This window comes from Hibiscus syriacus, unplaced genomic scaffold (assembly GCF_006381635.1).
Source record: "Hibiscus syriacus cultivar Baekdansim isolate YM2019G1 unplaced genomic scaffold, ASM638163v2 tig00111463_pilon, whole genome shotgun sequence".
In the NCBI taxonomy this organism is placed as follows: domain Eukaryota; kingdom Viridiplantae; phylum Streptophyta; class Magnoliopsida; order Malvales; family Malvaceae; genus Hibiscus; species Hibiscus syriacus.
In genome coordinates, this window is record NW_024063098.1 from 693,205 (window position 1) to 718,470 (window position 25,266).

At 32.6% G+C, this 25,266-nt stretch overlaps 1 protein-coding gene and 1 long non-coding RNA gene across 2 annotated transcripts; one reads left to right on the forward strand and one right to left on the reverse strand.

The window, feature by feature from the left end:
- Positions 1-16,349: 16,349 nt before the first annotated feature.
- On the forward strand, positions 16,350-16,950 carry LOC120163570. Its single transcript, XR_005519665.1, has 3 exons — positions 16,350-16,441; positions 16,746-16,830; positions 16,929-16,950. It is a non-coding gene; the product is annotated as an uncharacterized LOC120163570 (long non-coding RNA).
- A 2,333-nt stretch (positions 16,951-19,283) lies between these two features.
- On the reverse strand, positions 19,284-20,684 carry LOC120163551 (peptidyl-prolyl cis-trans isomerase FKBP43-like). The gene is made up of 4 exons (XM_039173463.1): positions 20,367-20,684; positions 20,040-20,174; positions 19,709-19,912; positions 19,284-19,641 (listed from the first exon to the last, which is right to left on the reverse strand). Exons 1-4 carry the CDS (start codon positions 20,492-20,494, stop codon positions 19,284-19,286), a joined length of 825 nt encoding a protein of 274 aa, XP_039029394.1. The 5' UTR covers positions 20,495-20,684.
- Between the last annotated feature and the right edge of the window lie 4,582 nt (positions 20,685-25,266).

Below are 25,266 nucleotides of genomic sequence, written 5' to 3' on the forward strand. Positions count from 1 at the left end.
ATCTACACAAGCATCCATACAAGCACATACAAATATAAAATACATGTTAGTACTCTTACTAACATTTTATACATGATAATAATACCCAAAAGTATTATTATTTTTTTAATTCTTCTAAAATTCATCTTAAATTTTGCTTTTTACTCTTAATGGACCCTTACCATTATTTACTTCAATTCAAGGCCCAACTAAGCCCAATAAATTTCCAGCATTAAATTTCCTGCCCAATATCTCAACAATACCATAATTACCACTTAAGCAGTTAACTTTCTCAATATTTACCATTTAGAACTTAAATTTTGCCAAGTTTCCAAAATGGCTAAATTTCACATTCTAACATCAATTTCAGCGCTGAAACAGTAATTTCCAGAAAATTAAATCAATTATTAAGTAATTACACATTCAATCTATAACTTTTCAAAATTTCCAAATAGGTCCCTCCACATTTGAAAAATTACAAAATGACCCAAAATATTTTTATATGGCTTGCCTTCTAAATATCATTTCGAAGCCATGGGAATTTTTCTATAATTTTCCCGACTTTTTCCCTCATGGTCGAGCCATATATATGCTAGTGATTAAATGTTTTCACTTGATTCAAGTATGAAACAAACCTCTATTCAATATTATAAAATCTCTACAATCAAACCTTAACTTAATTTCATCAAACCACAATCTTTAACCTAATCTAGGGTTAGGCCGAAATCAACATAAGCATGTATAGACATGTATATGTGATATTAATCGACAATCAAGCTTGTAAATGATTCTAGAACTCAATAACATCAAAATCTTTCATCAAATCATGAAACCCTAATACAAAATAAACCTAGAACTTGGGATCTTTGAACACAAACCAAATTAGCAAGTAATAATGGTATCAAATGATAGTGTTTGTTGAATAAAACTTTTTCTAGTTCACATCCAAAATCCAAAGGAAATTGCTCAAAATTGAAAAATAAAATTTCACTTACCTAGGTACGGGGAGGACGAAATGGAGTTGAAAATATATTGGTTTCATGAAATTTTCCTTTAATTTCATGTTAATTTGGCATTTATTTAAGCTTAAATGAATATATATATTCATTTAATGAGAAATATCCATTTTACCCTTAATGAAACTTGATATTTACCTTAATACCAAGCCACATAACCCTGATCACCTTTATAAAGTGAAATATAAACCAATTAATTCACCCTTTCCAACTTTGTCCATGCAATCTTTCCAAAATTTCAATCTTGTCATTTTTCATCCAACGATCCAAATTAAACTTCGCAATAATTTCTCAAATCCAACGATCCATATTATTTTCCATCATTTTAACATGTGGAAATAATATTTTTACGCTTGATTTAATAACCTTCAATTTTATCAAAAATTTTATTCAATTCGATTTACCAAATTTTTACCATACTTTAACACTTTATTGCTTTTAACATAAATTCCATATCCAAAGCCTATTTCCCACAAAACCCCACACTTAAGGGTGAACTATTTATTTACGGGTTCAGATTACCTAACGTTTTGAAAAATAACTTTTTAGTCTCTAAACTTTTCTAACTTTGTACTTTGGTACCAAACTTTAAAAATTTATGTTTTGTTAACTAACTAAAATTTGGGGTATTACAATTCTCCCTCTTAAGAAAAATTTGTCCTCGAATTTTAGTAAGTACCTGATGTGAAGAGGTTTGAATATTGATTTTTCATGTGCTCGTCTCTTTCCCAAGTAGCTTTCTTGACTTTGTGATTCCGCCAAAGGACTTTGACCAACAGAATTCTCTTGTTGCATAGCTCTTTGACTCCTTGAGCCAAAATCTTTAATAGTTCATCTCATAAAACAAATCTTGTCGAATCTCTAGTTTCTCTTGGATGATAACATGCAAAGGATCGGATCGATACTTCCTGAGCATCAACACATGAAAAACATTATGGACCTTGTCCATTTCTGAACGAAAAGCTAGTTGATATGCCACTAGTCCGACTCTTTTAAGAATCTCATAAGGTTCAATAAATCTCAAACTCATCTTTCCTTTACATCCAAACTGTAATACTTTCTTCCAAGGTTATACCTTAAGAAATATCTTATCACCTTCCTGATATTCAATCTCTTTTCTTTTCAAGTCTGTATAAGAATTATGCTGATTGGAAACTATCTTAAGATTATCTTGAATAATCCGCACTTTATCTTTCATCTCTTTCATCAAGTCAAGGCCAATTAGATCTCGATCTTTTAGCTCGAACCAATTTAATGGTGTTCAACACTTTCTCCCATATATGGCTTCATACGGAGCCATATTGATGCTCGATTTATAGATGTTATTATAACAAAATTCTATTAAAGGAAAATACATTTCCCATGATCCCTTGAATTCAGTCACACGTGCCATTATCATAACCTCCAATATCTGAATGGTCCACTCCGGCCTACAATCCATCTACGTATGAAAATCTGTACTGAAATTCAATTGAGTACCCAAGGCCTTATGCAAGGAATTCTCGAATCTCTATGTAAACATTGGTTCTCTGTCAGATACTACTATCAACACAGGCACTCCATGTAGCCGAACTATCTCTTTTATGTACAAGTTAGTATATTTATCCATCGAGTAATATGTCTGAACTAAAATAAAGTGAGTTATCTTAGTCAATCTATCAATAATCACCCATATCGAGTCTCTCTTGTTGGGTCTCAAAGATAGCCCTGTAACAAAGTCCATAATGACTCATTCCATTCAGGAATCGAGATCGGTTGCAACAATTTGGAAGGCACTTGATGTTTATCTTTCACTGTTGGCATGTCAGACACTTTGCCAAAAATTCCATTATGGCTCTTTTTATACCAGGACACCAAACCAACTTTTTAAATCTTGGTACATCTTGTTTCCACATGGATGCATAGTCAACAGAATATAGTTCCTCAAAAAGAATATCTTTATTTAGTTCTTCTTCGCTGGGAATATAAAGTCTCCCACGATAGTTTAAACATCCATCGAGCCTACCTCAAAGTCCTTAAACTCGCTATTTTCTATGTGCACAATCCTTATCAAGCACTTTTCATCTATCCTCTATAATTCTCTTATCCGATTTAAAAGTATTAGCATTAACTTTAACTCGACAATCAAGGCGTCTTCTTCCTTTAAAGATAAACGCACATCCAAAGTTCTCAAGGTTGTAAAAGTCTTTCGGTTAAGTGCATCAACTACCACATTAGCCTTACCGGGATGATAGTCAATGATTACATCATAATCCTTTAAAAGTTTTATCCATCTTCTTTGTTTCAAGTTTAACTCCTTTTAAGTTAACAAGTATTTTAGACCTTTGTGATTGGTATAAATATAACATCGCTCACCATATAATTAATGACGCCAAATATGTAGAGCAAACACAACGGTTACAAACTCGAGATCATGCATCGAATAATTTCTCTCATGAATCTTTAACTGTCTCGAAGCATACGTTACAACCTTACCATCTTGCATAAGCACACATCACATACCATTATGAGACACATTACTACAAATCACATTATCTTTTCTAAATTATGATTACACTGACGCTGGAGCTTATGTCAATTTTATTTTGACATCTCAAAGTTTTCTTTTCACTTATAAATCCAAGTGAATGCATATTTCCTCAATAGCTTGATCAGAGGGAAGACTATCATTGCAAAGTTCTTCATGAACTTTCCTCAATAACCTTCGTCGTCTATAAATTTAATAATCTCTGGATCCTTATTCGATTCAACTTCTCTTATGATCCATTTGAACTTCTTAATGGAATCTTTCAATGAATTAACTTCATTAAACTATGGGGTACTTCTTCCACGGAATGGAGGAATATCCCTAACAACTCCAACTCTTATAAGGCGAGATATTGAAGTCGTGTCAGATCTATTTGGATCGATTTCAATCTTGATATTCTTTTCGGGATTATTAACTTTCTTACCTTTATCCTTAGTTTTTGACATCTAACACAACACAAAAAATAACAACTTATGTTAGTGAGGAGTGACATCAATCATATCGTATAAACACTGTATCAGTAACTTAGACATCATAGCGACTTGTACACACTTTTCACACACAAAATACACTCATTTTCAGCTGAGAATCGATTAAACTTGTAACTCTTATACAAATTAATATAACACCCATTCTCTGTATACGTCCCCGTACACGAGTCATAGATGTCACATGACATTTAAAACATTTTTGTACTTGAAAACTAGTAAAATATCTTTTATTTATAAAATGATTTAATGATGTAATATTTAAACATCCATTAACTACTAATATGTAAAATAACGTTTAAGTCTATCACATAGTAGTTTAAGTTCGAATATAATATAGTACTACAGATCAAATACCATATGTCCTATCAGATCATCATATGATGTCTAAGTACATGCCGACTAGTAATATCAAAATAAGCACTTATAGATGTCATAATGTTACTGATGAGGCAATCCTTGACAGATGATGTCAGTTGCACCCTCAGTTCGATTGTACTCTATTACCTACGCGTGAAAATCATCACACGCTAAGTATACACTTAGTGAGGCATAATATAATAAATGAGGTATATTAAAACATAAATATTTCATAAAAGATTAAAATATGATTTTAATCATATAAAATATATTAACGCATAAAATTGACTTGATAAGCCAAGTTTTCATCAAATAACCTACGAAGCCTTATTTTGTATGCCTAGCATACTTATCAATTAGAATATTCCACAATATTCATTCATAGCCCAAAGTATGACAAATGATAATGAAAGGTACACAATAAGCACCTAAGTGTCGCAATAACGTATAAGTATTGTGGTACACAAGAACACTATACTAACCATTTTTGGAGTAGTAATCATGTACGACTATAATCCTTGCACACAAAGGGCCATAGTAAACAAAGTACTACTCAAGTACATAAAGTACTGGTACGAAAATGTAATAATGCATTAAACAAAGTCAATAGATATCTGTCACACACCAGGTATGCCAATTACATACATACTGCTACAGTGCACAAAGTACTAATACAATACCACCTTATTAATGGTATTACTATTGCACCTATAACTCTCTAGGTAGATACAATAATCCAAATCATAGGTTAAACATTTATTCCAAACCATCAATAAATAATAATTTGTGTGACACACATCCATTCATTTTAGGGCAATTTAAACCCCAAAATCATTCATAAAATTATTTTAATAAAGTTTATAAAAATATTTCAAAATACATTAAAACATATTTAAATAAAAATACTCGAGGTTGACTCATCGCAAGTCATCCTCATATCATATAAGTACACAATAAATGCACTCATCTGGTCTGCCTCACTATTATGCCTTACTATCAATATTCGATTACTTTTGGACCTTTTCCTTGCCTTTCACTTTGCTTATGTCACGATTTAGATCACAATCTACACAAGCATCCATACAACCACATACAAATATAAAATACATATTAGTATTCTTACTAACATTTTATACATGATAATAATACCCAAAAGTATTATTATTTTTCAAATTCTTCTAAAATTCATCTTAAATTTTCCTTTTTACTCATAATGGACCCTTACCATTATTTCCTTCAATTCAGGGCCCAACTAAGCCTAATAAATTTCCAACATTACATTTCTTGCCCAATAGCTCAACAATACCATAATTACCACTTAAGCCACTAACTTTCTCAATATTTATGATTTAGTACTTAAACTTTGCCAAATTTCCAAATTGGCTAAATTTCATATTCTAAGTTCAATTTCAGCCCTCAAAGAGTAATTTCTAGAAATGTACATCAATTATTGAGTAATTACATATTCATCCCATAAGTTTTCAATTTTCTAAATAGGTCCCTCAACTTTTTAAAAAATACAAAATGACCCAAAGATTTTTATAAGGCTAGTAAAACCTTCCAAATATCATTTATAAGCCATGGGGATTTTTGTACAATTTTTCCCAACTTATTTTCTCAAGGCCAAACCATATATGTGTTAGGGATTCAATGTTTTTACTTGATTCAAGCATGAAACCAACCTCTATTCAACATTATAATCTCTACAATCAAACCCCTAACTTAGTTTCATCAAATCAAATCTTTAACCAAATCTAGGGTTAGTCTGAAATCAACATAAGCAAGTATAAACATGTATAGGTGACTTTAATCGACAATAAAGCTTGTAAATGATTCTACAACCCCAATAACATCTAAATTTTTCATCAAATCATGAAACCCTAAAATGAACATGAACTTTAGAATTTGGGATCTTTGAACATAAACCAAATTAGAATGTAATAATGGTACCAAATGATAGTTTTTTTCGAATAGAAAAATTTTCTAGTTCACAGCTCGATCTAAAATCCAAATGAAATTGCTTAAAATTGAAAAATAAAATTTCTCTTACCTAACTATGGGAGAGCACGAAATGGAGCAGAAAATAGCTTGGTTTCATGAAAATTTCCTTTAATTTCATGTTAATTTGGCATTTATTTAAGCTTAAATGAATATAATATTTATTTAATGAGAAATGTCCATTTTTCCCTTAAGTAAACTTGATATTTACTTTAATACCAAGCCACATAATCCTTATCATATTTATAAAGTCAAATATGAACCAATTAATTCACCCTTTCCAACTTTGTCCATGCAATCTTTCCAAAATTTCAATCTTCTCATTTTTCATCCAACGGTCCAAATTAAACTTGGCAATAATTTCTCAAATCCAATGACCCATATTATTTTCCATCATTTTAACATGTGGAAATAATATTTTTAATCTTGATTTAATAACCTTCAATTTTCTTGAAATTTTTATTCGATTCGATTTACCGAATTTTTACCAGACTTTAACACTTTATAGCTTTAACATAAATTCCATATCCAAAGCCTATTTCCCACAAAACCCCTTACTTAAGGGTGAACTATTTATTTACGGGTTCAGATTACATAACTTTTTGAAAATTACCTTTTTAGCCCCTAAACTTTTTAAACTTTATACTTTGGTCACCAAACTTTAAAAATTTAACTTTTTATCACTAATTAAATTTTGGGGTATTACGTATGCTTTTCATGTAAGAGGCCAGTAAGAATATTTTCTTTTATTTATCCCCATAGTTGATAACACGTGTCACCATTTAATTGGTTGAATAAAATTAGTTAAAACTACCGAGGAGATATGGAAGTTAAAAAAAAGCCACATCAACATTGTCGTTAATGGTTTTGAGAAAAAAATAAAATTTAGGTACTAAAATGAAATAAAAATGATAATGTCTGTCCTAAATGTATAATTTACTCTTTCAATATTTAGTTAATAAAAACAATTTAATTAGTGGTGTGTTTCGGTACGCCGCTTTAATGATATATATTATGTTATGAGATGTGCGTCGTAGACTCGTCCTTGAAAATAATAGTGATTGTGACATTAGTTACTCTAGCAATGAAATTAGTTAAAAGATGAGATTAAAATCAATGGTAGCAGAGTGGTTATATCCAATCGCAATGATAAGATTAAATTAAAAAATGATCATGATAGACATTAGTTTATAATGTGTTACTAATTTAACAAAGAATAGTTACATTATAATAGATAAATTCTGAAAATCAATATATTTTTTAAAATATAGATTTTTTATTTTTAGTTTTTGAAATACTTATTCAAAATATTAAAAAAATATCGAATGAAAATTTTAGTCACAATTGATGGACCAAAGAATATATTTTTATATTAATTTAAAATATCATATCATCCCTTAATGATAGTTAATGATCGATGCTAATATTTAAAAAAAATCTAAAACTTAATCAATGTTTTATAACTTTTTAAAAGTCGAATGACTGTAGAATTTTTCTATTTTCAATCTCACTAGAGCTAAATTACTATCCATCCATATAAAAAACACTATAACAAAATAGGTATATAGCGACGTTTGTTACGGCGTTTTCAAAGAAAACGACACTAAATTTGTACATATTTATATCCAAAACTCCACTAAATTGTAACATTAACGACATTTCTCAACAAACGCCGCTAAAACTTATACTTTAGTGGCGTTTATTTGACAAACGCTGCTAAAGATCAGTACTTTAGTGGCGTTTGTAAACAAACGATGCCATATAATCATTCTTTAGTGGTGTTTTTAAACAAACGCCGCTAAAACCTAGTACTTTAGTGGCATTTTTCAATAAACGCCGCTAAATACTCATACTATAGTGGCGTTTCAAGCAAAAAACATCGCTAAATACTCGTACTTTAGTGGCATTTTCCAACAAACACCGCTAAATACTCATACTATAGTGACTTTTTTTGAATAAACGCCGCAATTTATCAATACATTAGTAGTACATTAGTGGCGTTTCAATTTACAAACACTGCAAGTTTTAAGTTTCTAAGTCCCAACCCTTTAACCCTTTTTCATTTTTCCCTTCATCTATTTTTTCATTCTCACAGTTTACCCAAATCCATCTGCTTCTAGTTACCGAAGAGTGCTTCATCTCAATTTCTCCCATGTTCCCATAGTCAACGCTCTCTCGCGAAACCAACTCTCTTTTCTCATTTTTCGATCGAAAGTTTCTGAATTGTTTTTTGTGTTTTCTCTCCTCTGTTTTCTCTATCTGAATATATATATATAAAGGAATCCACTGTTTTGATCCATTTCCATTATAACAAATTATCTCCATATTTCGCTCTTCTTCCTCTTACCGCTCATAATCGTAAAGTACGCATCGACGGCGCACGATATGGAAGCTCCGTCGTTTGTCTCCATGATACATGCATCACAAGGTTCACATCAAAGGAAGAAGTAATAACTCTTCCAAATGATCCACTCGTCCAAGCTTTGGAAAAGAAGATCAGAACAGCAGCGCACTTGAGACGACTTTTTGAATGGGATCCTGATATTATTTGGTCGGCATGTCTTCTGGAGATACAACCGTCTGTCTCTTATCTTTCTAACGGTTCTTGAATCGCATCAATCCGATATCGGGAACTCAAGATATGGTCATTTTACTGAAGACGGTGCATGCAGGAAATCCTATACGGGATTAATACGTTATTTTGTAAATATTACGAATTTTCAATATTTATATTGATTATTTGTAATATAATTTAATATAGGATGATTAATTATCTTTTAGGATCAGATTTATTATTTTATTAGGAATTAAGGTTGGGTTAAAACAATATTTTTAGTTATTATTATTTTATTAGGAATTAGGGTTAAAACATGTTTAGTTTATTAATATTTTATTCTTTAGTTATTTAGGACCTTTAGAATTCAGCCCCTATATAAAGGAGGCTTCATTCAACTTTGTAAATCAGATTTCTTTGATTAATAATACAACGAGAGTTCGTTTTTGCAAGTGCTGATTGCCTTGTGCCTTCGAAGCTTCTTCTCCTTGAGTTCTTTCAAGTTCTTGTGAGGGAGATTAATCTTCACACTCCAATTTGCCTTTTCATCACGACTAGGAGGGTTGCTTAGAGCCATTTATCGTGTTTGCCTTTTCATTGCGACTAGGAGGGCTCGATAGGACACTAATCCATCTATTATCCACAAATCCATTCGCACCATCAATCGTCTTTACCGTTCACCTTCATAAGGGAGATATTTGATTTCTTTATTATCTTATTTCATCTTCCGTTTATTTATCTTTTGTTTATTTTATTCTAATCTTATTGTCTTGATTCCAGTACATAAAAGAAACCCTAAACAATCCTAGCGACTGCTGCCACCTTCCCATATTCGTCACATTTGTTCTTCATCGAGTCTAGACCTTTCTAGGTTTGATTCTTCAATAAGAGCAACGTTCATCAATCCGCCACCGCTTCCCTATCAATTGGTATCAGATTTGGGCCGATTCTTGGAAAGAAACAAGCAATCTTGCTTGTTCTTGCACACAAAATCGTCAAGGTACCCCAACGGAGCTAGTTCACAAAAGATTCAGCGTTTCAGGTTCTTTTTATTTAATTTTAATTTAGATTTAAATCCTTCTTGTTAGTTTGCTATTTTTTTCAAAAAAAAAAAGGCAAAAAAACAAAAAAAGAGCCAAAAAATCCAAAATTTCAAAAAAATTGCAAACGAAGGTATTTAGGGCTGATTTTATCCATATATCATATTCATTCTAAGATTAAACCCCAGTCCAAATTTCACCCCAATTGGAGTTCATTGGAGCCTTCAAATACATCATTCAAGTTTCATCGGCAGATTCGGTTTAGAATCTTGTCGAATTTCTTGAAAATTTTACAGGAGGAATTTCGTGGTGAAAATTTCCAGATTGAAAATTCATATATTGAAGATCATTCAAACAAAAAATCAGAATTTTTGGAGATCAACAACACCTTCGAACAAAGCGATCAAGAAAAACAGATTGTTTGAGGACTCACCGTTCAACAGAGTCTACTGGATACTACTGAAGGTATTTGGTTCTGAAATTTTACAGGTGGTTTCTTGACGCATCAAAAGACATTCAAGAATTTTTCAAGAATTTTTTTTGACACCGGTAACCCCCTCAAAAACGTTGCTCAAATTGATCCAGCGTTTTCCAGGTTTCTGGGTTGGTTCTTTTTTTTCTTTGACTCTTAGTGCTTTAAGTTCTTTTGTTTTTCCTTGTTATTGTCTTTTACATTATCTAACACATTATCTTCATTGTGTTAGTAGGACTAAAGAGTTTGCATACTTCTTCCTTCTTTGCATTCTCGTTCGCTTGGAGTCTAACCTTTGTTTGGCCTCTTAGAGCTTTTAGGTTTTTTCTTATCGCCTTTGCTAGTAATCAAACTCCGATACGAACTGTGAAAGACTACTTGGTAAAGTGAGTTTTAAAGAGTACAAGATCGGCTTACTTGCCTCTCGTTGTGTTACTTTCTTGGAGTGACTTGTGAGGTTTCTTGCTTTGTTGAATTTATTTTATTTTTATTTTACTTTAAATTTTCTTTTGAGTGTTATGATTTCAGAATGGGCGACACTAACAACAAGACACTTACGGCTATCTTAGCCACACTTGCCCGACTCACGACTCAAGTTGAAAGATTTGATGAAATCGTGAGAGAACGACAAGAACCACAACTGAATCTACCAAACCATAATCCAAGACCAAACAATGCTGAACTTTTGGTACCCGAGAAAGAACAACCACGTTTCCAAGCACCCAAACTCTTTACAAAACCAAAGTTCATGATCCCGTCTTTCAAAGGAGACAACGATCCAGACAGGTACATCGAATGGGAAGGAAAAGTTGATCTCATATTCGCATACCATGACTGCCCCCAAGCTAAACAAGTTCACCTGATCACCATACAATTTGAAGGATATGCTCGAACTTGGTGGATGCAAACAAGGAAAAAGATCCAGAACTTCCAAATTCCAACAATCACTTCTTGGACCGACCTCAAACAAACCATGAGGAACCGATTCCTACCGACACATTATACACGAGAAGTTAAACAACGACTACACCGACTTCGACAAGGTAGAAGTTCAGTTGAAGATTACTACAAGGAGATGCAGTCCTTACTCAATAGGGCTAACATAACCGAAAAAGAAGAAGTCACCGTATCAAGATTCGTCGTCGGCTTAAACTCAAACATCACTGATCTTCTTGATCTACAAGGGTACGAAAACCTTGAAGATACACTAAAGAAAGCAATGACAATCGAAGCACAAATCCAAAGGAGATCTCGAATCAGTGAACATTACCAAGGTACTTCATCCTCTTACCAAGGTAATCCTTCAAATCCTTCCTCATCTTCTACTCCATCTTCTCTGAAAAAGCCAAGAGATGACAAACCTGACAATGAGAAAGAACGACCAGCAAAGAATGACACACTTCTAGCCCCTAAAGATCAAATTTGTGAGGAGGTAGGGAAATCAAAAAAGAAAAAGTTGAGAAAGAGGCAAAAGAAAAAGAGGTCACTAGTTACAAAAGCCAAAAGTATAATGACCCATGGGAGGTGAGTGAACCTAATTGTGAGAAGAAAAGAGTGACTCAAAATCTACGTGTGAGCACAAAAGAATTGAGAGAGAACCTTCTTTACAAACAGCCTTTCATCCTTGTTCGCTTTAGGGAATCAATTGTTTCGATTTCTAACATTAACAAGGATTTGCCTAGTGTGTTTTCATCTCTTTTACAGGATTTTCGAGAAGTGTTAGGTGATCTACCTAACGAATTACCACTGAAAAGAGGAAAACAATGCTAAATCAATCTAATTCAAGGTTCCATCATACCTCGTCAAACATACAATCTCGAAGAAACCAAAGAGTTGGATTTGTTACAAAAAGGCTACATCCAGGAAAGCCTTAGTCGTGACGCCATCATAATGACGAAATATGATTTGAACAACTCTTCAGGCTTTATAGTTCATGCACAGAGAATCCATGTAAATGATGAGAAAGTAAAAGCAACACGAGACTGGACCACACCATCTTCCATCGCCAAGAGTTGTCGAATAGTGCTAGGTGACCCTCCTGACGGGTTACCACCTGAAAGCCCTAATCACTATGCCATACCAATGAAGAGTCACGATTTACGAGAGTCCAAAGGTAAGGCTCGTGAAGTTGTCATCCATACTAAACACAACTCCTTTAAGTGCGTAACATACCGAGGTAAGCAAAACACAGTAGACGATACACTACCACGAAGGTATACTCTTACCTATCAAACTCATACTTCTATTCCGAGAATTGAACATATCAAAGATGTATATCACGATAACTCGGATATTTCTGATATTTCTACCCATACATTTAAAAGTGCTTTTAATGAGCTTTATCTTGTATATGAGTTTCCTTGCCAACTAAACAGGTTATACAGTCCACAAATCTCCTCATGGGAATCATTAATTCATGAACCACACATAGGAGACTTAAGGGATTATGTTAACAAACCAGTTGACATGGTTTTTAAACACTCATTCTCGCCACACACGAATAAAACCATGGAGAAATTATCTGAAATAATCATACAGAAAGCCAACAGTGACTGGCGCCATGTTGAAATTCAACCAAAACATCAGATTACAAGACTTGTATGCAAAAGAGGATTTCAAGACTACAAGAAATCAGTTCCTACAAAGAAGAAACCTCGACTAAAATGCATAAAGACACATCACATTGATCCTGGTAAATGTTTCACAAGTTTTTATTTCAACACATCTAATTCTCTTTCTTTTGGATTTTCAGATTCGAGGACGAATCCTTTTGAGGAGTGGGGGAATGATACATGCACCAGAGTCCATAATACATGCTTCTTTGGACTAATGTTTCTACTCGAACCTATTAGAAGAACAAAGTCTCGAAGATTCAAAGCATATCTATTCGGTAAGCATAATGTGAATGAATTATTAAACTATTCTAATGTTGCTCCCTTTAATGTTTTAGATTCGAGGTCGAATATTTTTGAAGAAAGGGAGGATGATACATGCATCACAAGGTTCACATCAAAGGAAGAAGTAATAACTCTTCCAAATGATCCACTCGTCCAAGCTTTGGAAAAGAAGATCAGAACAGCAGCGCACTTGAGACGACTTTTTGAATGGGATCCTGATATTATTTGGTCGGTATGTCTTCTGGAGATACAACCGTCTGTCTCTTATCTTTCTAACGGTTCTTGAATCGCATCAATCCGATATCGGGAACTCAAGATATGGTCATTTTACTGAAGACGGTGCATGCAGGAAATCCTATACGGGATTAATACGTTATTTTGTAAATATTACGAATTTTCAATATTTATATTGATTATTTGTAATATAATTTAATATAGGATGATTAATTATCTTTTAGGATCAGATTTATTATTTTATTAGGAATTAAGGTTGGGTTAAAACAATATTTTTAGTTATTATTATTTTATAGGAATTAGGGTTAAAACATGTTTAGTTTATTAATATTTATTCTTTAGTTATTTAGGACCTTTAGAATTCAGCCCCTATATAAAGGAGGCTTCATTCAACTTTGTAAATCAGATTTCTTTGATTAATAATACAACGAGAGTTCGTTTTTGCAAGTGCTGATTGCCTTGTGCCTTCGAAGCTTCTTCTCCTGGAGTTCTTTCAAGTTCTTGTGAGGGAGATTAATCTTCACACTCCAATTTGCATTTTCATCGCGACTAGGAGGGTTGGTTAGAGCCATTTATCGTGTTTGCCTTTTCATTGCGACTAGGAGGGCTCGATAGGACACTTATCCATCTATTTTTCCACAAATCCATCCATGCCATCAATCATCTTTACCGTTCACCTTCATAAGGGAGATCTTTTGATTTCTTTATTATCTTATTTCATCTTTCATTTATATATCTTTTGTTTATTTTATTCTTATCGTGTTGTCTTGATTCCAGCACATAAAAGAACCCTACTTGCTACCGCCACCTGGAGGGCTCGATAGGACACTTATCCATCTATTTTTCCACAAATCCATCCGCACCATCAATCATCTTTACCGTTCACCTTCATAAGGGAGATCTTTTGATTTCTTTATTATCTTATTTCATCTTTCATTTATTTATCTTTTGTTTATTTTATTCTAATCGTGTTGTCTTGATTCCAGTACATAAAAGAAACCCTAAACAATCCTAGCGACTGCTGCCACCTTCCCATATTCGTCACATTTGTTCTTCATCGAGTCTAGAGCTTTCTAGGTTTGATTCTTCAATAAGAGCAACGTTCATCAATCCGCCACCGCTTCCCTATCACTCCAGAGCAAGAATCGCTCTCCACTCCGCAGCTGCCAAAGTCGAGAGAGTTCTTAATTATTTGAAATTCGATCTAGGTAAAATTGAACTCTATATTTTTGGTTTTAAATATCTATTGCAAAATTTTTTTGTTATTATTTTTCTGTTTTTCTATTTTTCGATTCTTTTTATCATTTTCCGGTCTTTATGATATTGTTATTAGATATTAGATTCCTTATATCATTTTCCGGTCTTTATGATATTGTTATTAGATATTAGTGACGGAGATTTTTTTTATCTTGTTTGGTTGTTATTCGTTTGGTGAAGATTGTGAATTATCATATCCGAATGAATTCAAAAATGAATCTCCGACGAGAGAAGACGATTCTAAGGTAAATTTTTGTTGAACTTTGGAACTGAAATGTGTCTTTCTTTTTAAGCTAAAATGTAGGATTAGACTATTTTCGTTATTATTATTTCTATCTTTAGACGATTCTTGGAACCGTTTTTGGCTGCTGAGAAAATGAAGTAAAGTTTAGAAATATGTTTGACTTATTTTAGTAAAAAAGTCGTAGAGTTTAGCTTAGTTTGCTTAGACTTGAATTGGAGGATTTGCAATTTGTATGCTATTTAGTTTCCCTTCACTTTTCCAGCTACCAAACTAGGCTTCAACATTCTGCAGAGTACTTAATATGATAAAGCATTCAAAGTGGATGCCTGCAAATTTGGGGATCAAACAAGAATGGCAGGAAAGATTCAAGAATATACGGCTAGGGAGAAAAGGAGTTGAAGATTCAGAGAAAGTTGAAAATTCAACCATGGTTATTGCATTCTATGATGAAAACTTATACTTTCTAAAAGTAAAGAACGATAAGAAATCAAAGGTACATTTATGATTCTATTTATTTTTGCTCACCTGCAAGTGAGAGTTGTTGTAATGAGAATTAAAATGTCTTATTTCTATTCTAATAAAATTCAAATGAATGGATTTCTTAATGAGATTGTTGTCCTACAAGCTTTAGAAGCAATTCCCTCTATAGACATTTTAAATACCGTGGACACCAATAACTTTCCTCCAACATCTATTATCAACCAATTAGCTTTAGCCGTTGAGTAAGTCTTTCGATTATTGACTTCAGTTGTTTGTTTTCTGCTATTGCTGAAATTGAAATTCATTTGATGCCTCATGAAATATGTTGATTTGTAAATTGCTACCTTTATTGGAATTTACTTTCTAGACCATTAACACTGCTTTGCCATACTATTTAATCTTTTGATACAAAGTATTTCTTGCTTATGAGATCAATTTAAGTGGTCAAGTGTGTGATCTATTTAATTGTCATATTCAACTTGTGTATGGTGTTCTTATCTTTTTGTGCTTGCCTTTTGGTTCCAGGGCTGGAAGTAATTTTAAATCTATGAAAGATCTTTTGGCATCTTCTAGATATTCTTCACCCGTGAAGGAAAGGACAGGCCTGACCTTCTCTGTAGTAAAGTCATTGGTTCTTCGAGATAAAGAGAATAAACTTGCATCTGGATTCGGTGATGATGCGAGTGTGCTTGCTTTGATTCATCATTTGTTTGATACAGGCAGGTTCTTTATGTGACTGATAGGACATTTGCTTTTGTTTGGAGATGTGTTTGTCTTTAACATTCACCTTTTTTATGATGGATCTCTCCTCCTGATTGAACTGAAGCTGAGCCGAGCGATGAGGTTAACTCTTCAGTTACAAGAGGTCAACTAAGTTGCCGAATGAAAAAAGAAGGTTTTTCTCTTTATCCCAGTCTCTTCTACTTAGATTAAGTTTGTTGTAATTTAGCTTCTTTTTGGTCAGTTTTTACTTTTGACATATGAACATTGATTCATTTCATTCACAATATTCGTATATTTCCATGAACTTGTATTATGTTCGTATGTAACTCGTTTTAGGAGAATGAATTCTGAAAAATTTCTAGGTGGAGGGTTTTTACCTATTGAAGTATTTGTTTGACATTCTTAACCTACGGGTAGTTTCACTTGCTAGGAAATTTCTATGGTTGATTCTGATATTTGAATTTTATACGTTTTAGGTAATTTATGGCGTGAACTGTGGGATACAGCCAAGCCGATACCAGCCATTAAACAAACACCTCTCTTCGATGAGGATTTGGCAGTGTAAGTTGGATGGAAAGCACTTTCTGTTTCAACCCTTGGGTTTTTTTATCACTGAAGCATTGTTCTTACAATAATTACATGGGTTATGGTTCTTGCAGGGAAGGAATTCTGAATTACAATAATTGCATGGGTTAATATTTTAATGGTGGCATTTTAACATGTTGTCTGTGTGTATTTTCGTGGTGGCATTTTAACATGTGAACTCTGGTCCAAATGACTAATTTTATGCATTCTGTTAACAGAACATATTGAATATAACAAAAACAATTCGAAAGTTTACTATAGATCCAGATTTAAGGCTCACGGGTGTTGAGTATTGTTCAGAACCGGTTCCACAAGTCATTTAGCATGAAAAGGAAGTTGATGATGAAGTTGTTCAGGGTTCCATACCACTGAATAGTGATAACTTTGACAAAATTGCAAATAAGTTGAATGCAAAGATTGCAAACCACTTAATTTATATGTTATGTTTCCAGCTTTGGTGCTTTCTTTGTTAAATGCCACTGTTGGTGATACCTCTATTTACTTGTTTTCAATGGTTTTTCTTGCAGCTATCCAATTTTGGTCGTCAATATTTCTGCTCCTTGGTGCTACTGGAGTACTCGCCTGGTAATCTATTACCAGCATGCATAATCTTTGTCTTCAAGTGTTTTCTGGAAGCATGATTGTTTAGCTCTTTAGCTGTGTATAGGAATCATTCATAACTAATTTTATATATTATGTTGATATAATTGCCAAATCTTCTGTTTCAAATGCATACTTTCTCTTTGGGAGAGTGAATTACCTAATCTAAAATGTAAAACTACAATACATTTATTTTTAATATTTATAAATTTTAATTTATTTTGTTGTTAAGTATTTTTCTTCATAACTTGTGTCTTTATTAAAATGTATGGTTGTTGTTAATTAGATAAAGCTAGATGTTATTAAATTTAGGTGATGTAGAGCAAAAATGAAATATGCAAAATCATCTTAGCTAAAGAAAGATAATTAGCGGTGTTTGTTTCAAAAACGCCACTATAGATCTGACCTTTTGCGGTGTTTGTTACAAGAATGCCGCTATAGATCTGACCTGGCATTTGTTGCAAAATCGCCGCTATAAATATCTACCTTTTGCGGCATTTGTTCCAAAAACACTACTATAGATATTGACCTTTGGCGGTGTTTGTTTCAAAAACGCCACTATAGATCTTGACCTATTGCGGTGTTTTTTGTTCTCAAACACTGCTAACTTTAGCGGCGCTGGTATTACCGGCGCTTCTTGCGGCGTTTTTCCTATCGCCGCAAATGCTTTTAGCGGCGCTTAAAACGCCGCTATAGGACTAAAAAACGCCGGTAAAACTCAATTTTGCTATAGTGAAGGGTCGGTTTGGATGGATAGCAAGATTGATTCGAATATAGTTAAAAACAGTAACGATAGTAAAATTAATATTATACTGTTGGGGTTGAACATTGTAACGATATTAAAATCAATAATCTGATAAGCGTTTGAATTCATTTGCAATGAGAAAGATGAGATGAAGATAGAACATAACTACCAAAAGGACATTAAACGAATATAAATATATATGTAAAAAATACGTATATAAATTAAATAACAAAGTAACAAAATAATATTAATGTTAAGATAATTAGAAATATTAAAGAAATATTTATAAATCATTAAAAATATTTAAATTATATTTATAAAGATTAATATATCGATATCATTATGTTAAATAATAAAAATTAAAATATTATTTATATTAACAAAATACATCAATATAATTCATATTTAGCATTTGAGTTTGCAAGGTCACCTCAAATCTGATGGCTTTCAAACTCTTTTATTTATTGTTTAAACCATTTCTAAACAACGCAATATAAAATCTAAGCCTAAAACCAAAAGGTCCTGTACCCAGCATTGAGATGTATGCCTCAACAAGACTGGCGTATGAAGCTACCAGACTTAAACCAATTCAAATTCAGAAACAAGCCACGGGTTTGGTGGAATACTCTCACTTGTTCCTTCCTTTGTACATCTGCAACACAAACCAAACTCAAGACCATACAAAATTACAGAGACGAGCTTGGATTAGTATTTTCACATACCTCACCCATGGTGGAACTGTGAGTCTACGTTTGCCACCAACTTGCATGCCTACCAATCATCATTATCTAACTCATTACATATATAATTCAAACCCCAATAACTTAGTGATAAGCAACTTCAAAAGACAAAAATTCATACCATCAATGCCAACCTTCCATGTCTCTTGAACTTGTTCCTCAACTGTGATAGAAACAAAGATACAAGTCCAACTCAAAAGGTTTAAAACCAAATATATTTGCAGAAGAATCTAATTTGATAAAAACTAAACATTGAACACACACTACAATATATTTACAGAGCATGATTAAAGAAAAAGATGTTACCTAGCCGGAACGTTAAGTGACCTTTGTCAGCACTTGAATCAATTACTTCCCCGCTGTTCTTCAACTTTAATGGACACGGACCTGACAGCAACAAAACTTTGTGAATAGTTTAGCACCAAAGGGGAAAAAATACCAATTCCTTTCATCCAATGAAACCCCAGGGATAAAATACTACATGCCTTTTTAACAAGAGAAGCTATTTTCCCATTTGGTTTTCCCTTTTCTAACTCTTCAATCATAATTCCATTCGACAGCTGAATTTCCCGGTCATTACTATTTTTGTCATTCAAGTCAACAGATTGCTCCCTTTTAAGGACTGGTGGTTTCATCTTCGTACCATCCACCTCTCCCTCATCCTTGCACCTTTTCTTCTTTTTCCTCTTCTTAGATTGACTTCTAGAAAAGAAAAACAAAGTGAACATCACACATTTAAGACTGAAATTGTGGAAAGAGAAACACCTACTTATCATTAACTTGAGTTTGGGTTTCCTTATCCTCCATAAGTACATCCTTGATCACGGGATTTAAATTCGAACCATTTTTGGAGACCTCGCCCCCTTTGGTATCATTGTCTTCAAATTGTTCCTTTCTTTTCCGAATTAGCTTAGCTCCATCGACAGTACCCACTTCACTGGGTGTCAACAACGGATTATCAGATTGACATATCCTGCAGTATATCAGATAGCAGTTGTTACTAACAAGACAATTACTACAAATGACACAACTAAGTCAACAAACATGGAAGCACAGATTTCATGCAACATATAATTCTCTAAAGAGAGTATATCACGGACTCATTACTGGACAGCTTTTGATTTTGGTCATTTTGCTCCAATATTACTTTTTCAACCACACAATGATCAGCTTCCGGTAATCTTTCCTCCCTTACCAGCTCTTCAAGCTTATCTACATTCCTAATCCCTGATTTACTGCAAGCAAGAGGGAATAGAAAAAAGTACAACACAATCAAATGTAATTCGAAAACAATGATTGAAGAAGCAAACAGCCATATGTTAAACAGATGATAGTTTGCACCCGCAGATCCTCTTCTCAATATGGTTAACTTAGCTATTGAATTTAAGTTCATTATTGTTCTTGTCAAAGAAATACAGCAATCGTACCATTCAAGTTGAACACCATTAATTCCTTCTAACATGGTAGCATTATCTTCAATCTCATTGTTGTTATGGTTACCAGTTTCTTTCCTAGATTCTCCCCCTATATCGTCTTTTCTGCTCTTTATGCGCATTTTCCTGAAAACAGTAAGGAAATAGGCAAAGTATTTTCAGTTTCACTGTCAAATAGTTCCCTAGGAGAAACACCATTGGCGAAATCCTTTTGCTGAGAACTTCCATTATCAGATTCACTTTTCTGGTACTTTTTCCTAAGCCTCCTACGCTTTCCTATGCGACCCTTAAACTTTAAGCCCCTCATTTCTTCATTTGCTGAATTCATACACCAAAAAAAAAGACATTTAAATTAGAAAGAAAATAATTTCAGATGTAATCTAACCAGAAAACATGTCGATTATTGTTCCCTTGTAACAAAAAAAGGCTAAATTTAATGGACAAATGGTCAAAATTTCCATTTAAGAGGTGTGGTGAGACATACATCCAAACCCAGCAGGAGATTCTTCAGAAGATGAGAAGACTTGTGGATCATCATCATCGTCAATAAAACTACCACCATACTCACTTTTTGCACTACTCTTGGTCCGTTCTGTTTCGGTGTCTGCAATATCTTCTCCATAGGGTTCTCTAAGCAACATAGTGAAGCGAAACAACAGGAAAGAACCCAGTAACACGAAGTAAATTCAAAAACTTAAAAACAAGAGGATACGATCCATCACTGTGATGACGATCAAGGGAAGAAGAGCCCAGATAGTAACCAGTAAAATGAACAGCTCGAGGGCCAATAACGGAGAAAACGACTTCAACAGATTCCTCGAATTCCAAATTGAGTTGACAACACTCTGCCTTATCAGGAAACAAACTACACAGAAATACCGGCTTACTATGTCCAACATTACACTTAACTACGCTTTTCTGTACTTCACTACCCATTCCTAATGTCGCCTGACAAACATATTTATGCCCATTTTTTCAAATATTTTGATATCGGATAATTGAAAAGCACGCATTAAACACAACAGATAAGGGAAAATAGAAAAGTTTAAAAATAAGTAACTGGGATATATGAAGCCTTCCATAGAGAGGTGCATGAGTAAAGGACTTCCCAGGTTTCACTTCGGTTCCTGGAAAATGTTAACCGTAGCTTCACTTTTACAAGAAAAAGAAAAAGAAACCATGAAGAAAAAGAGAGCAAATAGTATAAGAAACTAACCCCAGAAAGCCATTGAAGAGTGAAGAGATTACAGAGATGGGATTTAGGTTTTGGGTAAACCCTTATTTATACTGCAACTTGGAGGGAAACCGGATCATCACAACCGCTCTGCCCTTCTTTGTAAATATGAAAAAGGCGGCAAAATCTTATACGTGGGACAGATTATCCTTAAATTAAGTAAACAATATTATATTTACTCTTTATGTATAGTAAAAAAAAAATAATTCAATTATTCTAGGTAGATATTGTTTTATTAAATTTTAGATCAGATAAATAAATAAATAAATTATATATAATAAAAAATTGATAAAATTTAAAAATATTTTAACAACATGAATCAAATAACCTCCGTGGTAAATGAATTGTTAATATTTCTTATGGACCCGAGTTTGAACACCATAAAAAGATATATATTCTTATACTTACCCCAAGTTAATAAAAAAATTATTTTAACTATTTTAACATTATAATTAAAAAAAGTTTTAAAACTATATTAAAAAAATAATATTTATCTTTTTCTAAAATCTCATCAATTCATCTTTTCTCTAAAATTGATTATTTTCTTTATATCACTCATTTATCTTCTCACATATTCATTATCTTCTCATCAATTCATCTTTTCTCTAAAAAAATTTTATTAATCTAAGGGTGATTACAAAGTAATATTTGTTCGAATACTCTCAATCCATTTAACAATGAACACTCAAACACCCTTAACATATAATGTGCTCGAATTTGAAATTTCTAAGCATACCAATTATCTCTTTGATTACTCAAGTAGTTTGATTCTTGAAGATTAAAATTTTTATATTGATCGATTCTTTTTTTTATGTTGTAATAACACGGGAAGCTTGATGAGCATGAGAAGCAAGTTTTAATGCTTAAATAACTTGAGGTTGTCATTTACCATAACATCTCAAATCAAGTCAAAATAATAAGTGCAATCAAAGACGCTGGTACAATCTTTAGTTTTAAAAAGAGCCGGATCGTGAGTTAAAAGGTCCCTGAAACCTAAGTGTAAGGCGAAAGCACATGTCTTTTATAGGCGAGGCACCTGTTGTACTAAAATACTTTTAAATCAATTCTAGAACATTCATACCTATTACCCGCTAATTTACTCCTGAAATACTAAATTTCCTCCTCAGACTTTGTTCCATCACTGTTACTTTTTTCCTTCTCATGTCTTATTTCTACCATTCGCAAAATCCAGTTTTATAATTGTAGTCACTCATTTTCGTCCAGGGTTTATACATATACTATATATTATACATAGTTTTTTGAAAACATAGTTTTGAAAGCATTTTTTTTGAAAATATATATATAGATATAAAATATATATATATATATATATATATATATATATATATATATATAGTTTTTGAAAATGCTTTTTTGAAAATATATATAATATATAATTTTGAAAACATTTTTCGAAAACATATATATAATATATTATTTTGAAAACCTTTTTGAATATATATATATATATAGTTTTTAAAACGGTTTTCAAAAACATATATAACATATATTTTTTTGAAAAACCTATTATATAGCTTTTGAAAATATGATACATGTTGTATATATATTATATATTATATTGTTGTATAGTATTATATTATATTATATTATATTATATTATATTATATTATATTAAGTTTTTATTTTATTTATTATATTTCTATTCTATTTTATATTTTTTCCTATTATGTTATTCGGTCCAAAAGGGAGTCCAAGATCCAAGTCCAAGTCCATAATGGGGGTATGAAGGATCCCAACCGGGTAGCAAATCGACCCAGCTAAGAGCCCAACAAGCAAACCCACCCACGTGCTCATACTCGTTTAGGGTTTTACCCTTTTAATATCAGAGTCGCAACACCAGATCCATTGGATCTGAACCATTCACATGGTCTACATGTGACAGATTTTAGGGTTTTAGCACCACACATTCAAGGGTGAACCATTGGTCAGCCTGAGGACTCTTGGAGAGTCATCGTTCTAGCAACAACAACCCACGTCCCGAAAATTTTGAGGCCATCATGGAAATCAAAAACATAATCACATTTCAATCAAAATAGGACTCTAAACTAACTGAAAATCATGGATTTTCTAAGGCTATAAATGCATGTAAAGTTAATCTAGAAAATAAGTAAGATCGAAGCAAGGAAAGCACTTGTAATCTCAAGAAAAAACATCAATAAAAAATATATTATTTTTACCTTTCTCGGTCCGATTCTTGAGGTTTTTGGTTTCAGTTTTGGGACTTTTGGTGTTTATTTTTCTTTTTCTTTTTTTAACTCAAAAACCCTCGTGAAAGATAAAATCGATGATCGGAGGAGGGGCATGTGAAAGATCTTTCGTAGATCTAGCCCTCCTCGAGGTTGTTTTGTAAAAACAGTTGGGGTTTTTTTAGAGATGAGGGAAAAGGCTTTCGAATGTTGAGAAAAAGAAATTTTTTCACCGCAGATGAATGGCGGCTGGTGAGGCGGAGTACGACCGAATTCTAGGTTTCGATTGAATGTTCTTCGTCTCATGAAGAACACAAAGAACATTCCAGATAAAAGTTTGAAGATCCCTTTGATCTGTTTTTAGGAGAGAAGACAAATATGATGTTTGTTTATGTTTTCTGGGCTTTATAGCTGACCCAAAAACCCGACCAGATCCCTTAAGGATCCGCGTGTTTTCACACGGGTAGGGGTTAATTACAAAGCTAGTCCCTGAGTTATTTTCAAAACTCGTTTTGTGTTTCAAATTCAATTTTAATTCCGGTTTTCTTCTTAAATTTACCACCCACTGTATCTTTTTTTAATTTGGTATTTTCTTTATTTAATTCACGTTTTCATTTAATTATTTTTTAAGGTTATTATATTTTATGAGTTCTTGATCTGACATTTTTATTTATATATTTATTTATTTATTTTTATTTTTGTTTTAATTTAATTAATTTTTGTCTTTGTTTGTACTTAATCTTGCATTTGTCATTTTTTTTATTTTTAGTTTAATTGACCTTTTTCTTTACGTCATCTTTTTATCACTTTGTGTTTTCAATATGTGAGATCTGTGGTTGTTCTATTTATTTCTATTTATCAGTATGTTAACTTTATTTCCATTTATTTCTCAGCATGTATGTATGTATGTATGTTTTTTCTTTTATGTTTAAAGTATTATAATTTAACCTTTATCTTTTCTTTTGTTCAATTTAGTATTTTTATTTTACAAATCTAACATCTTTTTGACTTTTTAGGGATACTTTTAAATTGATTGAAGGTAAGTAATTTGGATCGAATGTTTACTTCTAATTTAACTTGCAATTTTCGTAATTAAGACAACTGGAAATGAAGACAACATATTTTTTGGTAAGACGCGGATCAGGTAGGAAAATTAACTGAGGTGTCTGATCAACCTAGTTTTTTATTTTTAATGATAAATGATCGATTGCGGCTCTAACCCATTTATTTAAGTTGAAGCTCAATTTCGGGCCCACCCGAAGGAAGGATACGACAGCTTCACGACTCCGTTGGGGACAGATAAGTGATTCAGGCTAAGTCTAATTTTCGGTTGTCTTCTTAAGTGAAAATTGTAAGTTTAAATTTTAATTTAATTTTTCTATCCTTATTACTTTCCTTTGATTATATTTTCAAATAAATAGTTGTATTGACTTTTTTTAATGATTTCAGCTTA